The following is a 13,491-nucleotide window of genomic DNA, read 5'->3' on the forward strand; positions in this document are numbered from 1 at the left end:
TAATTAGCTTTAGAAATTACATAAATGGTATGTGGTGGTGAAGTGAAAAATGTTATAATGTACAGTTTTAGCCCTCTACACTACCAGCGCGCAGGGATCTGAGACCCCTGTTCCACCAGCTCCGTAAGCAATTTTCCTGCTTCATGCTCTTTTAACACCTAACTTCCTTGTGTAATGCACATTGAATTTAATGCTGGCACCAGTTTACCTACATAGAAAAACTGACCTCTACTGTAGTAGCATGAGGGCAAGTCGCTGAGGAATTGCAAGAACCCTGGGAAATGCACCCACTGTTGTGTGCCTTACATTATATTACTGGTACCTGGAGTAATTATTTACTGCTCAGACAGCAATGTATCAATCCAGTATATGACATCCAATGCACATACTCAGTGTGAAGTGCCCCTTCATTTTATTCAACTGCTGGAATCTCCCACTGGTTTTATTTTTATGTGTGTTAATATGTGTCCACATTCAGGTAACATTCGGTTGCAAGAGATGATGGAAGTGATGTGCAAGGAGCGAGGTGCTAAGCTTTTTGCAACAGATGAGAGGTAAGTGACCTTCATTGCATCTATATTCTGGTAATCAAGTCTCCGTTTTTGCTCTCGCAAAGTATATTACTTGCAATTAAAGCTGTACCACATCTTTTCACACATTTGTTTCACTACCATCTAGGTTCTGTATTGATAATGGTGCTATGATTGCCCAAGGTGGGTGGGAGATGTTTCGATCAGGTCAAGTCACTCCCCTGCAAGACTCATGGATTACTCAGCGGTCAGTTTATGCAATCACAATATATATTTAGCAATGTATCATCTACACACTAAAGTACAGAGAAGAATTGCTTGATATCTTTTATCCTCTGTACAGATACCGGACTGACGAAGTAGAGGTAACGTGGAGAGACTGACAACAACTCAGTTGGAAAGTGATGGTGCTCGATTGGTGTTTCTTTCCATGTCAACCAAGCTTTTGTAATGCTTTTCAGGAAACCTTAGAAGTCTGAACCCACATCACAGTGAAGTCACTTTAATACAGACAATTAATCTATTTGTGCATTTTGTAATCACAAACCATAAAGCAACATGCCAGTATCTTAGTCTCACATAACTGTTTGTATATATTTGTATAAAAATACAACACATTTAATAACACTGAAATTAGTTTGTGGTTTTAGATACATCAATGTATTAGAATGATGATCATTGGTGCTTTTAATACGAAAATGGGCTCAGTCTTCGGAATGGTGACAAGATAACACACTCCTGCACTGTGCACAAGATAATGTTCTTTTACAGACTTGGCAGAGCATTGCTCTCTGGTCTCTTTATATTCCGCACCACTGAGAGCTGTAAATTGAGGACATTACAAATTAATGGATTGGGGTCACTGCAACATTGAGTTGTGTCATCAATTCTACTACTTTAGGGGAAATAGGGCCTGATTCAGACCCGCTCGCAAGCGGGTCGATGTTGGTCCAGTGCGCATAAGCACGATGGAGCCGGCTCAGTCGTGCACATGCGCGAGACCCGGATTGCGACGGGCAAACCATCGCTCCAGGTCTCGTACCAAAGGGGGCGTGCTGTTGATGTTGAGTGACAGCACGCCCCCTTTGGTGGGCGTGGCTGCCCAGACGGAGGCATTCCCATGGGAATGCCTACCGTCTGGGGCCGGCCCAACTGACATCACAAGTGATGTCAGTGGGAGTGCTTTCGGCTCTGTTTGAGCCGAAAGCACTCTTGGGCTTGCGGCAACGAGACCCTACCACAAGGGTCTCGTCGCAAGCCTGATGGTCGCGATGGTCTTGACCATCACAACCATCTTCCTTGCCGCTCGCTATAGCTGTGGGAGGACGCTCTAAAAATCAGGAAGGACGGCCCTGATTCAGAGCGAGTGCTCTGTCAGAGCATCCGGCTCTGAATCAGGGCCATAGTACCTATCAAATTAGACAACTTCAGCCTGCCTAGTATTTCAATTGGATTTGTATAGAAAAAGCCTGATTAAGAGCTGAAATAAATGCAGAAATTCAACCGTATTTAGATTGGCCACATCACCCAGCAGTCATCACTATCAGTGCATATTTGCACCAGCCCCAGGGGCAGCTGAAGGGGTGAGCAGGTACGGCCGAACCACAGTCACCCCATCAGCGCAATCTAGTCTGGCAGCCAGGGGCGTAGTTGGATGAATACCAGTCAATGATTGACTGCGAAGGTCACACCAACACTGGGATAGAAGTCCGATCTTCTCTACTCGCCTCCCAGAATACTGGGTCATCATGCCTGTTGCCCAGCATGGGTGAGGACTGGACCACGGTGAAGCAGGGAGCTTCCGTCTACTTTTTGTGTTTGTAGCACATATTTTTTGTTGAAGTGACAGTAGCAGAAGAATTCAGTTAAATGTCTGCCCACACGATCCCATAACAGAGACACCTAATCTATGATATATAAAGGAAAGCTCAGATTTTGAAAGCCAGTCTAATTATGAAAGCAACATTAAGAGGTATCTTTTATTATCAGACTTTAGATCCGTTTAAAAATCAAATGTTTAACATTAGTCAAAATAAATCAGTGCATAAAAAGATATTTGTATATTCCACAAAGAAAACAGTAATATGAAGTCATGACTCTATAAGCCATAAGGTTATTAATCCAAATTCATAACGGAACCCCTGATAAATGTGAGTGAGTGTCTGAGGTTGGCACCGGCACCAGGACAGGTGGGGAGCGAAACTCATAGCCGGCTACAAGTGTCACATCGATACAGCGGGACTGGGACGATCACTCCGATCGGAACAGGCTGAGGTCAGGGACATGAGAGCTTAGCAGCTTTTTTTTGGGGTGCAAGGGGTTAAGTGTTGACAATATAAGAGCTATCTTATTCACATAGCCCAATCTCACTAACAGTTACCTAGCTGTTCTGTATACTTTAATGGTGCCAAGCATCATATGAGGATATGGCTCCACTGGGACTAAAACTGTCCCTGATCAGCCCTATACCTGTCGCAAAGATTCCTTCTGCCTACGCTCAACTCTGAATAGCCCGCAATTCTACCTACTAACCTATGACAGAAGACTCAGCATACACCCATTCATCTGCAAATGGTGATCTGGCTGAGATGTGTACTACTCATAGTGTGCTTAGCTCAGATTCATGTGCAATGGATTTTGGTACTTTCCACAGGGAACACTGGAACATAGACAATGGGGTATAGACGGTGGTAGAGTAGAGCCTGACACTTTAAATAATTTAGAAGTGTGACTGGCTCCTCCCCCTCTGTCCCATCAGCCCCAGTTTAAGAAACTTAGCTCAAAAGGAGACAAGAGGACAACAGGAAGACGAGGAGAAGGAGAAGTCCACAGAACGGAATAAGGCCGACTGAAGGAGAAGAGAAGAAGCCACTGCAGCAAATACATGCAGTCACACAGCAACAGAATGCGGACAAACTGCAAAAAACAACAAGAAGACAACCAAACAAGAAGGTAGGTAAGCAGTGCTGGGTGGGCATCCAGTGTCCCCTGTGGACCAGAGAAAAGGATTTATCGGTAAGCACAAAAATCCTACTTTCTCCTTCATCCACTAGGGGACACTGGAGCATAGACAATGGGGACGTCCCAAAGCTGACCTCCAGCGCCGAAAGTGCTGAAAAACTTGCCGACCCAGCGGCCAAACCAAAACAGGTATGCCATAAACCAGACATTAGAATAAAATTGCCAAGCAACAGCTGAGGACCAAGCGCCAGAGAGCATAGGAGAAATCAGAACTCCTAGCTGGACAGCCAGAGAAAATTCCACAAACACACATCATAAGCCGAAGGGAACAAGAGAACGGCGACAGTGGTCGACAACAGCAGATGAGAATCGTCAGAACACCGTAATTTCAACTGAAACCCGACCAGTCCTGACCCTTGGTAGCCGAGAGTACCAACAAAGAATCTGTAGAAGGGAAGCAACACGAGATAACCTAGCCAGATTAGAAAAAAAAAAACAGGAAGAAGCAACAGTGTTCCTGTCCACAGACTTTTCTAGCCAAAGAGAAAACATGAAGGCCAGAACCAACTACAGAACAGTCGCCCAAGACCATTCTGAAGTCCATATTATTAGGGGGATACAACCAGCAGAATGGTTAGATCATATAAATTCCCTAATGAGTTGAGATCCCACAGAGCAGGGCTGAGGTGGCATAGACAGTGATCGGAGACTACAACACCCTGCAGAGTGGAAACAGTTGACTAAGTCAGCAACCTGAACCCTTCTGCGAGCCAAGGCGAAGGCCAGCATCAACCTCACCTGGAATAACAACCAAACCCCGGCAGCAGTGTATAAGAAAACCATAGCATAAACCCCAAACGACGGACCACTTCCAATGTGATGGAAGTGTAAGGTTGGTACCAGCCTTCTGGCCTGAAACATAGAAGGAAAAACAACCGGGATACCCTAGGACTTAAGAACCACGGATGCAACCGCCACACCGGAAGTGTGAGAACCCTAAGGATCTCTTCCAAAGAAGCGCTAGCCTAAAGGCAAAGGACATGGGCAATTCGCAAAAAATACCAATATATGGAACACCCTACTCAGTGAGGCTGGAACGCTAAAGAGAGCATTCATGAAGGTGCCTTAGATAAAACGGAGAGTCCCGGTCTAAGAGGGCAAGGACTGACTGGAATACACCAGCTCCTGCGAGTTCTTCCACATGGCCGAAAGTTGAATTATATAACAATTCTGGTCATAGAATGAGAGATGGAGGAATAATATTTCTAAAAGGGAATATGACCTCTCAGAAGACTGGAGCCAACGACTCCAACTAAGTGTTGAAGCCTCAACCAATGATGCTCACGCCATCCGTGACATCATGTCTGGTAATGAAGGCAGGGAGATACGAACAACTTTGTGATGGCAAACAACATATCTCTCCTGGAGGGAGGAATAAGGCTAAGTTGGAACTAAGGACCCACACGCCAGGAAGACTCTAAGGTGTAGAGTCAACTGGCCGGAACAGCTACCATATATGGACAGAGGACCACTAGGACAGCGGCTGTGTTCTGGGAAAACTAAGGTGTAGAATCAACGGACATAAAATAAACCTTATATGGGCAGATGACTGCTAGGACAGCAGCTAGGGTGCAGTGTCAGATATGCATTATCCGGAGCATCTGCCCAGACATTGGTGGGGAAAGCCCACTTACCTGTGAGCGACCAGAAGCCGCCAGGTCACTTCATAGAATTTCATTGACCTTTCCAAACTCGCGGAAACTAGCACAGTCAGCTACAGTATGCAGAGTAGCCATAAATTCCATAGGTAGTTTGAGACCCAACGCTCTAAGGCTCAGACTTCTGCCTGAAGATGCTATAGAAAACTAGCAGAGTTGTTAGTGGAGACATGTATGGTCACACAAAGGGACCACTCTCTATGACTCAGAATCACAACCTCGCAACCACTAGAAACACCCAGCTAAAAGAGCTGGGTTAGGGGAGAGATTGTCTGACAAAGTGATCCACTAGGGATGTGTATATACATATAGAGATAGAATATACATCCACTACCGTTCAAAAGTTTGGGGTCACTTAGAAATTTCCTTGTTTTTGAATGAAAAGCACTGTTTTTTTCAATGAAGATAACATTAAATTAATCAGAAATACACTCTATACATTGTTAATGTGGTAAATGACTAAACTAGCTGCAAACGTCTGGTTTTTAAAAGAATATCTACATAGGTGTATAGAGGCCCATTTCCAGCAACCATCACTCCAGTGTTCTAATGGTACATTGTGTTTGCTAAGCGCGCTAGAAGACGAATGGATAATTAGAAAACACTTAAACACTTGTGCAATTATGTTAGCACAGTTGAAAACGGGTTTGCTCGTTAGAGAAGCTATAAAACTGGCCTTCTTTTGAGCTAGTTTGTGGGTACGATTATACTCTCAAAATGGCCAGAAAAAGAGAACTTTCATGTGAAACTCGACAGTCTATTCTTGTTCTTAGAAATGAAGGCTATTCCATGCGAGAAATTGCCAAGAAACTGAACATTTCCTACAACGGTGTGTAATACTCCCTTCACGCTCTAACAAGAGTTGAAAGAATAGTGGGAGGTCCCGGTGCATAACTGTGCAAGTAAAGTACATTAGAGTCTCTAGTTTGAGAAATAGACATCTCACAAGTCCTCAACTGGCAGCTTCATTAAATGGTACCCGCAAAACGCTATTGTCAACGTCTACAGTGAAGAGGCGACTCCGGGATGCTGGCCTTCTAGGCAGAATGGCAAAGAAAAAGCCATATCTGAGACTAGCCAATAAAAAGAAAAGATTAATATGGGCAAAAGAGACCTTGGACAGAGGAAAATTGGAAAAAAGTGTTCTGGACAGACGAATCGAAGTTTGGATCACACAGAAGAACATTTGTTAGATGCAGAACAAGTGAAAGATAGCGTCAGGCACTCTTCCAGCATCTTGTTAAGCATGGTGGAGGTAATGTGATGGTCTGGGGCTGCTTTGGTACCGGTAAAGTGAGAGATTTGTACAAGGTAAAAGGGTAAAACGCCATGTCATACCCTGTAGACAGTGCTTGATTGGAGCCAATTTCCTCCTCCAAAGCACACCTCCAAATTATGCAAGAACTATTTAGGGAAGAAGCAGGCAGCTGGTATTCTATCTGTAATGGAGTGGCCAGTGCAGTCACCAGATCTCAACCCCATTGAGCTGTTGTGGGAGAAGCTTGACTGTATGGTACGCAAGAAGTGCCCATCAAGCCAATCCAACTTGTGGGAGGTGAAATTTCTTCAGATTACCTCAACAAATTAACAGCTAGAATGGCAAAAGGCTTGCAATGCTGTAATTGCTGCAAAAGGAGCATTCTTTGACGAAAGCAAAGTTTGAAGGACAAAACTATTAATTCAAATAAAAATCATTATTTCTAACCTTGACAATGTCTTGACTATGGGCCTGATTCAGACCCGCTCGCGACACATAGCGCTCACAAGCGGGTCGATGGTCGGCCAGTGCGCACGAGCGTCGTGCGCGAGCCCCGGAGCGAGTGAGAACTTCACTCGCTCCGGGGCTCGCTACAAAACAGGGTGGCTGTTGATGTTGATCGACAGCTCGCCCCGTTTTGTAAGCAGGGCGGGGGGTGGCTGGACAAATGGAGGCGTTCCCGAAGGAACACCTGCTGTTTGTGGGCGGCGCTACTGACATCATTCGTGATGTCAGTAGTGAACTTCCTGCTCTATTAGAGCAGGAAGTTCACTCGGGCTTACGGGAACAGAGACTCTACCACAAGGGTCTCTTCGCAAGCCCGATGGTCGCAATAATCACGACCATCGCCAGGCGGCTCGCAAAAGCTGTGGGTGGTCACCCACAGCTATGTGAGCGGCCTGGAGGCGGATTTTTTTTTTTTAAATCCGCCCTGATTCAGAGCAAGTGCTCACAAATAGCAAGCGCCTCTGAATCAGGCCCTATATGTTCTATTCATTTTGCAACTAATTTGATAAATAAAAGTCAGTTTTCATTTAAAACACAAAATTGTCTGGGTGACCCCAAACTTTTGAACGGTAGTGTATACCAAAGAACGGTCTGCCTTAACACTCTTGAGAAAGATAGAGGCGCCAATTTTTACAGTACTTTGTACCCACGAGACCTAGTGAAGCTTCGTTACACTAACACTTAGTGTGGTCAAGTGCTTATTTCAAGCTGAATCGCATCATCATGTCCCTGCCCCCTGCTTCACAATGCTGGTAATCTCGGCAATTAGTAGTGGGGGTAAAATGACGCGATTGAGTGGTCACACTACCCAAAGCAATTCTAATGCCGAGTAAAATTTCTAGCCACGCCCCCTGTGCTGCACCCGCTATGCCGACCTGGCTGCCCCCTCCCAAAGGTAAGCATGTCTTGTATCACTAGTTCCCAAAGCAGAAGCTGCAGCCATACTAAGTGCTGCAAACCATTGATCGTTCATCATAGATTATTTTACCATTGATGGTGACCATCGATGGAAACCCACCGATGGCCATCCCTAGAACACAGAGAGACACACTACAAGACAAGTCTGAACTTGCCAGTTGCATGGTTAGTGCAAGAAGGGTTCAACTGCCATACTTAATTTTTTTTTTTTTTTACTCCTGTTCCCAAAGGCTTCCCAAAATGAAACATACCAAAGAGAGATTGTATTTAATTATATAACATACTTTATGTACAAAAAATAAACGCTTTTTTTTTTTTTTAAATTCAAGGTCAAAGGTTACATCATGTGACCTTGAAATGTAAAAGTCAATATTTAAATATAAAACTATTTTTTTATGAAAACTCTGGTCCCTTAACTTCAAAACAAGACCAACGTGAAAGTTCTACCACAATTAGAAGCAAAGTTATGATTTGTTTTAGTTGACCTTGCAAGCATAAATTTTAAATTTTTTGTCATGTTTGCAACCCTGTAGCATAAACACTGTGCATCACTGAGGGCTAAAATTTTACATATGAAAGTTGCTTCATGTCATCTACCATCCTAACAAAATTCACGAAACGGTCGGGTTGAAAAGTTACTTTTTTTTGTGATGATTTGGCATGGAATGACCCATTAGTGAAAGGCCATGAAGCGATAGCCCAAAACCTAAGAGTTGTGTGGCAGAATGCTCACCATTAGAACAGCCTGAGTTGTACCTAGACACCTAGTGCCCCTGGAGCATAAATGTAAAATATATATCTAATAATATATGTACAGACATACTATAGCCATGGGACACACTTGTATCTATTTATACAGTACCTTCCTATATGGTAAAAAGGTTGCTTACTGAAGAAGAGCTTTAGTTAAAAAGTGTCCTAGGAATCAATGTAAAGCTGTGGAACGTGAGGTCTAGCGCATATAGCCACCTGTTTAATGTACACTGGGCTATTTAATCCCAGCTCTGAAGTTTAGTGTATGTGCTGCCGAAGCGAGCACATAAGATATAAATATATAACATATGTACTGTATTGTTCCCAAGGTTATTTATATGAAACGCTTCACGAATGTGTGTGTCATCCTTGCGTAGGGGCAATGCTAATTGTATTGTTCCAATTTTAGTATATGTGCTGCCTAAGCAAGCGGTGAAATTATAGGAGAGTAGTATATACCTATATACAATGCAGGGTATACTTTAGAGAACTGGAATATGTAACCGTGTGCAATATAAACCTGCACACGCAAGGGAGGAGTACTGCCCCCCCTTAAAGTGAGCTATCCAGTTAAGACCTTGAGGCATGAGATAGCCTGGGGCTGGGACAAAATAATCTGTTGAAATACAAGGCAGCCATAATGCTAACCCTGCGCTAAGGGTATTCTGCATGCTACAGCACTATAACTATTATTTATAGAAAAAAAGGTCAGGCTTGTAATAGGCCCCTTGAGCGCGCACCTGGCCCCCTCTGACAATACCGGACTCTTAGGGAGCTGTGATTCTATGTGTGGAACGCACAAAGGAAGAGTATGGTTGGCAAGTATTAGGCAAGCTGTCACTGCCGCATAGTGCTGCCAATAAAGTTTAAGGCTTGGCTATTGAGCTAAAAGGGAAGCCTACAGGCACTGCCATAAAAGGCACTGATAAAATGGCGTCCTGTCAGCACAGTGCTGCCCCGGGAGCAGCGGCACGCGGCGTCTCCTCCTTCGATTGGTAGATGAGGAGAGCAGCCCCTGTTCACACGCTTGCAATTGTAACCCTGGTTAAGGGTTAAAATAAGAACTGTACTTATAAATCTATGTAATATTTATAAATGTACAATTTGAGGTAAAATATATATGTACAGTATGTAGTCAGAATTCATGATATATGTATTTAATGTATTAACATATCGATTTATGTGGTACTTTTTTTTATCTCTGTGGTGAGGATGTGCTACAGTGTGTTGGATGCACTGGAGGAAAAGGGGCGGAGTGATATGGCTGGGTGTGGTTGGGTTTCTGTCAGGGAAAGAAGGGTCAAGTTCAGAGAGAGTTTAATAAGAGCTGTTAGCAGCATAGTTGCCAAGTCCGCTTATAACAAGCGGAAATGGACTTGTTTTTTTTCCCAGTTGCTTTTTTTTTTGGATAGTTGCTTGTTGCTTGTTTTTGGGCTTATTTTTTTTTAGGTAGCTTGTTTTTGGGCTTGATAGCCAGGTCTCACTACTAAGGTGAGCAAATGTTATATAGCTCCTTCACCAATCCATTTATGTTTAGCTGTCTGTCTGTATGTATATCTCTCTGTATATGTAGTTATATAGATTTGGATAACTAGAATGACTCGTTTAAACGATCAATAGAAGTTAAATTTTCCCATATGTCAGTTATTTTGTTTTGACATGTTTGTTTAAATGACTCTTTTGTCCTGTACTTTACCACGCACAGAGGTCCTGATTCTACAGTGCACACTAGTTGCTTGGGAATCTGCGCAGGACCCATTCAGTGCATGTGCAGAACGGGTCCTGCTATATCGCACAGGCACCTGTATGCATTTGTCTGAAGGGAAGAGGAGTTTGCGGGGCGGAGACGGCCTACGTTCCTGGAAATGGGGGCATGTTGCCTCTGTTTTCTGCATTCCCGGAAACGGGGGCATGACTTCCTGGCCTTGCATGATGACAGAACACGGCCAGCTTCAGCTACCGCAGCCTGACCAAAGGTGTAACCATCGCGATCGATGCCAGATCCCTTGGTCGCAGCCTGGGATCGCAGATGCAGCAAGGAGATTTCAGACACCTTCTACTGTATTTGCATTTTAGCAAGGACGAAATTACAAAGCTGCTTGTGTGCTGCTTTGCAATTCCGTCCTATGCCAAATCTGGCCCAGAGTGCCCTGCGCTTTACGTGGCACAGTGGAGTTTATTCGTAGAGCAGGGAAAAGCCGTGTTTTGCAAATATTTATATGTATTTTAATAAAATTAACAATAACGTTTGTGGTTTTCATTAAATTACCCCCACACCAGTACCACCATATTACGTTGGGCTTATGTTTTGGGCTTTATCGGCTTTGTTACTTCGGCTTGTTTTTTACTCAAGAGTTGTTTGTTTCTCATTTCAGAGGTGGCAACAGTGGTTAGCAGCAACTGAGGGCGAGTTTGCAGATCTCTCTCCTCAATGCCTGACCTCCTGTGTCCCGGGCAGCCGATGAGCGGCTATGTGCTGCCGGGCACGGGGGCAGAGCCGAAGAGGAGGCATTAGCGGCATCAGGCAGTGAGGGAGTGCCGTTCACGGGAGGAGAGCATCGCTGCAGAGATCCCATCTGTGGAACCGGCAGCGCGGCCGGCATGGGCTGAGGTGACCAGGACACGCCAGTTTTACCTTCGATCGGTAAGCCGGGTGTCGGGCTCCCGGCGTAGGTCTAATGACAGACGTCGGGATTTCGACGCTTGTCATTAGACACTTGCCGGGATTAGACAGTCGGGAAGCCGACGGTCCGCATTTAGACCGTGAAGAATATATGGGATGCAGTGAATCACACTGCCACAGTAAGACTATATGGGCAGCTTTATGCAACAGTAATTAGAAAATACACTAGTTTTTATTGGAGCCTTTGTTGCACCTAATACTCACCATATATAGTTCCTTGAGAGGGATTTGGGGGCGTATACATCCTATAGATACAGCGTCAGAGGAGACTATCTAAATCCAGGATTAATTTATATTCTGTTGCCAAAAATAAGAAACGAGGGTCAGTAACAGGCACCATCGGACTATTTGCCTTTATGTGCCTGAATGATCACAGCTAGGTTTTCTACAGTCTGGCAACATAACACAATGAGGATCTGGGAGATGGATATACTTCTCAGAGACTAGTAGTTTGAGGTAATAACTATAAGCGCTGACAAAGCATAGTCTCAAGTGGATAAGAACACCAACTAACATTGTGTATCAGCAGACTACTAACCAGCCATAGGATACTCAGGCCTGCCAAGAGCCGCGGCGGGCCTGGGTAACAGGGGGCGTGGCCTAATCATGGGAGGTGTGGCCACGCCTTCTTCGGGGATTAAAAAAAAACGTTTCAGCGGGCGCTCTGAGGCCCCTGAGCCCGGCGCAAAGCCAGGGGGGGTGCGATCAGTGTGATCGCTCCCCCCCTCCCCCCCCCCACAGGCATAGGAGACTGCTGTGGCTGCTGCTCAGCAGCCACGAGCAGTCTCACTGCAGCCCAGCACACGCTGTGTGCTGGGCTGCTGTGAGGGAGGGGGGCGGCGTTGGACCCGGGCCCCTCAGGAAGCCCGGGCAATTTGTACCCGCTCCCCCCCCTCTCGGCGTCCCTGAGGATACTCACAGAGACTAGTTGTAACGTGTGAGACTGGGGAAATATAAAATGAACCATCTGTCATGTAAAATTGCCTGATTTCTACCTACATGGTTAGCAGGAAAGAGTTTTGATAACATGTCTCTGTACAATATACATATGTTGTTAATGTATATTTAAGAGTAAGACTTCCATAATCTGTTAGAATCCAATATAGATGACGGGGCCTCATGAAATTGTAAGTTACTCTGTATAGTTGTTATTATTTAGCCGCTAATGGAATATTTCCTGTGGGCAGTTTATCCCACTAACTCATAGGAAGAGAATGTGATATATGTTACTAAAAGTGTTGGAGTAGTATCCTGTAGGAATATTTTTTGTATGTGAATTCATCTTATTGTATGTAACAGATTTACTGGTAATTCAAGGTATGGAATGTAACTATGTTTAACTCCATATGTATTTAACAACAAATGGAGTGGTTACTTGCTTGATCATAAGTGGGGAAATAATTATTATATCCAATGGTTCATTCTACTGGTAATTGCTTTAATATGCAACATTAGGATTTATAGGTACATAGACTAATGGGAAATACTAAACCAGTTATACTGGTTAATGTTGAGACAGCATAAAGAACATGCAAGAAATGTACAGACATGCCATGTGAAAAAATAAATAAGTCTGTTTCTATAATGCGAGCAGCTGCTTTTTGCTGGGGGGGGGGGGAACCAGGGGTCAGGGAACTTTACCTTTTACCCCAAAATATATTTAGATACGCCGACGTTACCCCCTTGATTTGAAAGGAAGAAAATCATATAGTAGTGCCCCCATATAATGGAAAAGTGCTGTTCGAATTGGGGAAATCAGCCTGACACCCCCTAAAAGATGCACTAACATTGGGGATCAATGTACATGCCCCCGAATAGCCCTAATAAAGCTATTTGGGGTACTTAAGGTGTATCAGTTTCTTCTAATTAGCGCCTTTGCACAAGTGGTACAGAATAGCATTAAGCTGTTTTTTTATGGTGAAACTAAGTAGTCCTATCAAATTTGGGGTACTTGAAAATGGGTGCAAGCAAGGTTTAAAGTCGCTAAAGTAAAGTTTAAAATTTTTTTTAAAAACACACCTGAAGCAAGCACCTGCAATCAAAAAAAAACCTCACCCCTACTTGCTGGCCCCCCTAAAGTCTATTTGGCTAGTTTAAGTTTGTACCCCCACTTTGCAGTTTTTCACCCCCATTTTCAAAGTGTTTTTTGGGGTGTTCCTCAAT

The 13,491-nt window shown here is 44.2% G+C and overlaps 1 protein-coding gene and 1 pseudogene across 5 annotated transcripts in view; one reads left to right on the plus strand and one right to left on the minus strand.

Moving 5' to 3' along the window:
• OSGEP (O-sialoglycoprotein endopeptidase) overlaps positions 1-1,179 on the plus strand; it is a 31,829-nt gene extending 30,650 nt beyond the window's left edge. For 3 of the 5 annotated variants that reach the window (XM_088469902.1, XM_088469901.1, XM_088469903.1), the window contains exons 10-12: positions 479-554; positions 679-777; positions 874-1,177. In XM_088469902.1, the coding sequence (XP_088326028.1) occupies positions 479-554; positions 679-777; positions 874-913 (215 nt within the window). In that variant the 3' untranslated portion in view covers positions 914-1,177. Of the gene's footprint in view, positions 1-478; positions 555-678; positions 778-873 lie in introns of all 5 variants that reach the window. The other 2 variants (XM_088469899.1, XM_088469900.1) reach the window with 2 other exon arrangements.
• Positions 1,180-8,977: 7,798 nt separating this feature from the next.
• On the minus strand, positions 8,978-9,074 carry LOC148526507 (U6 spliceosomal RNA; annotated as a pseudogene).
• Positions 9,075-13,491: the final 4,417 nt, after the last annotated feature.

The sequence above is a fragment of the Taudactylus pleione genome, unplaced genomic scaffold, assembly GCF_031769625.1.
Source record: "Taudactylus pleione unplaced genomic scaffold, aTauple2 ptg000095l, whole genome shotgun sequence".
Classification (NCBI taxonomy): Eukaryota; Metazoa; Chordata; class Amphibia; order Anura; family Myobatrachidae; genus Taudactylus; species Taudactylus pleione.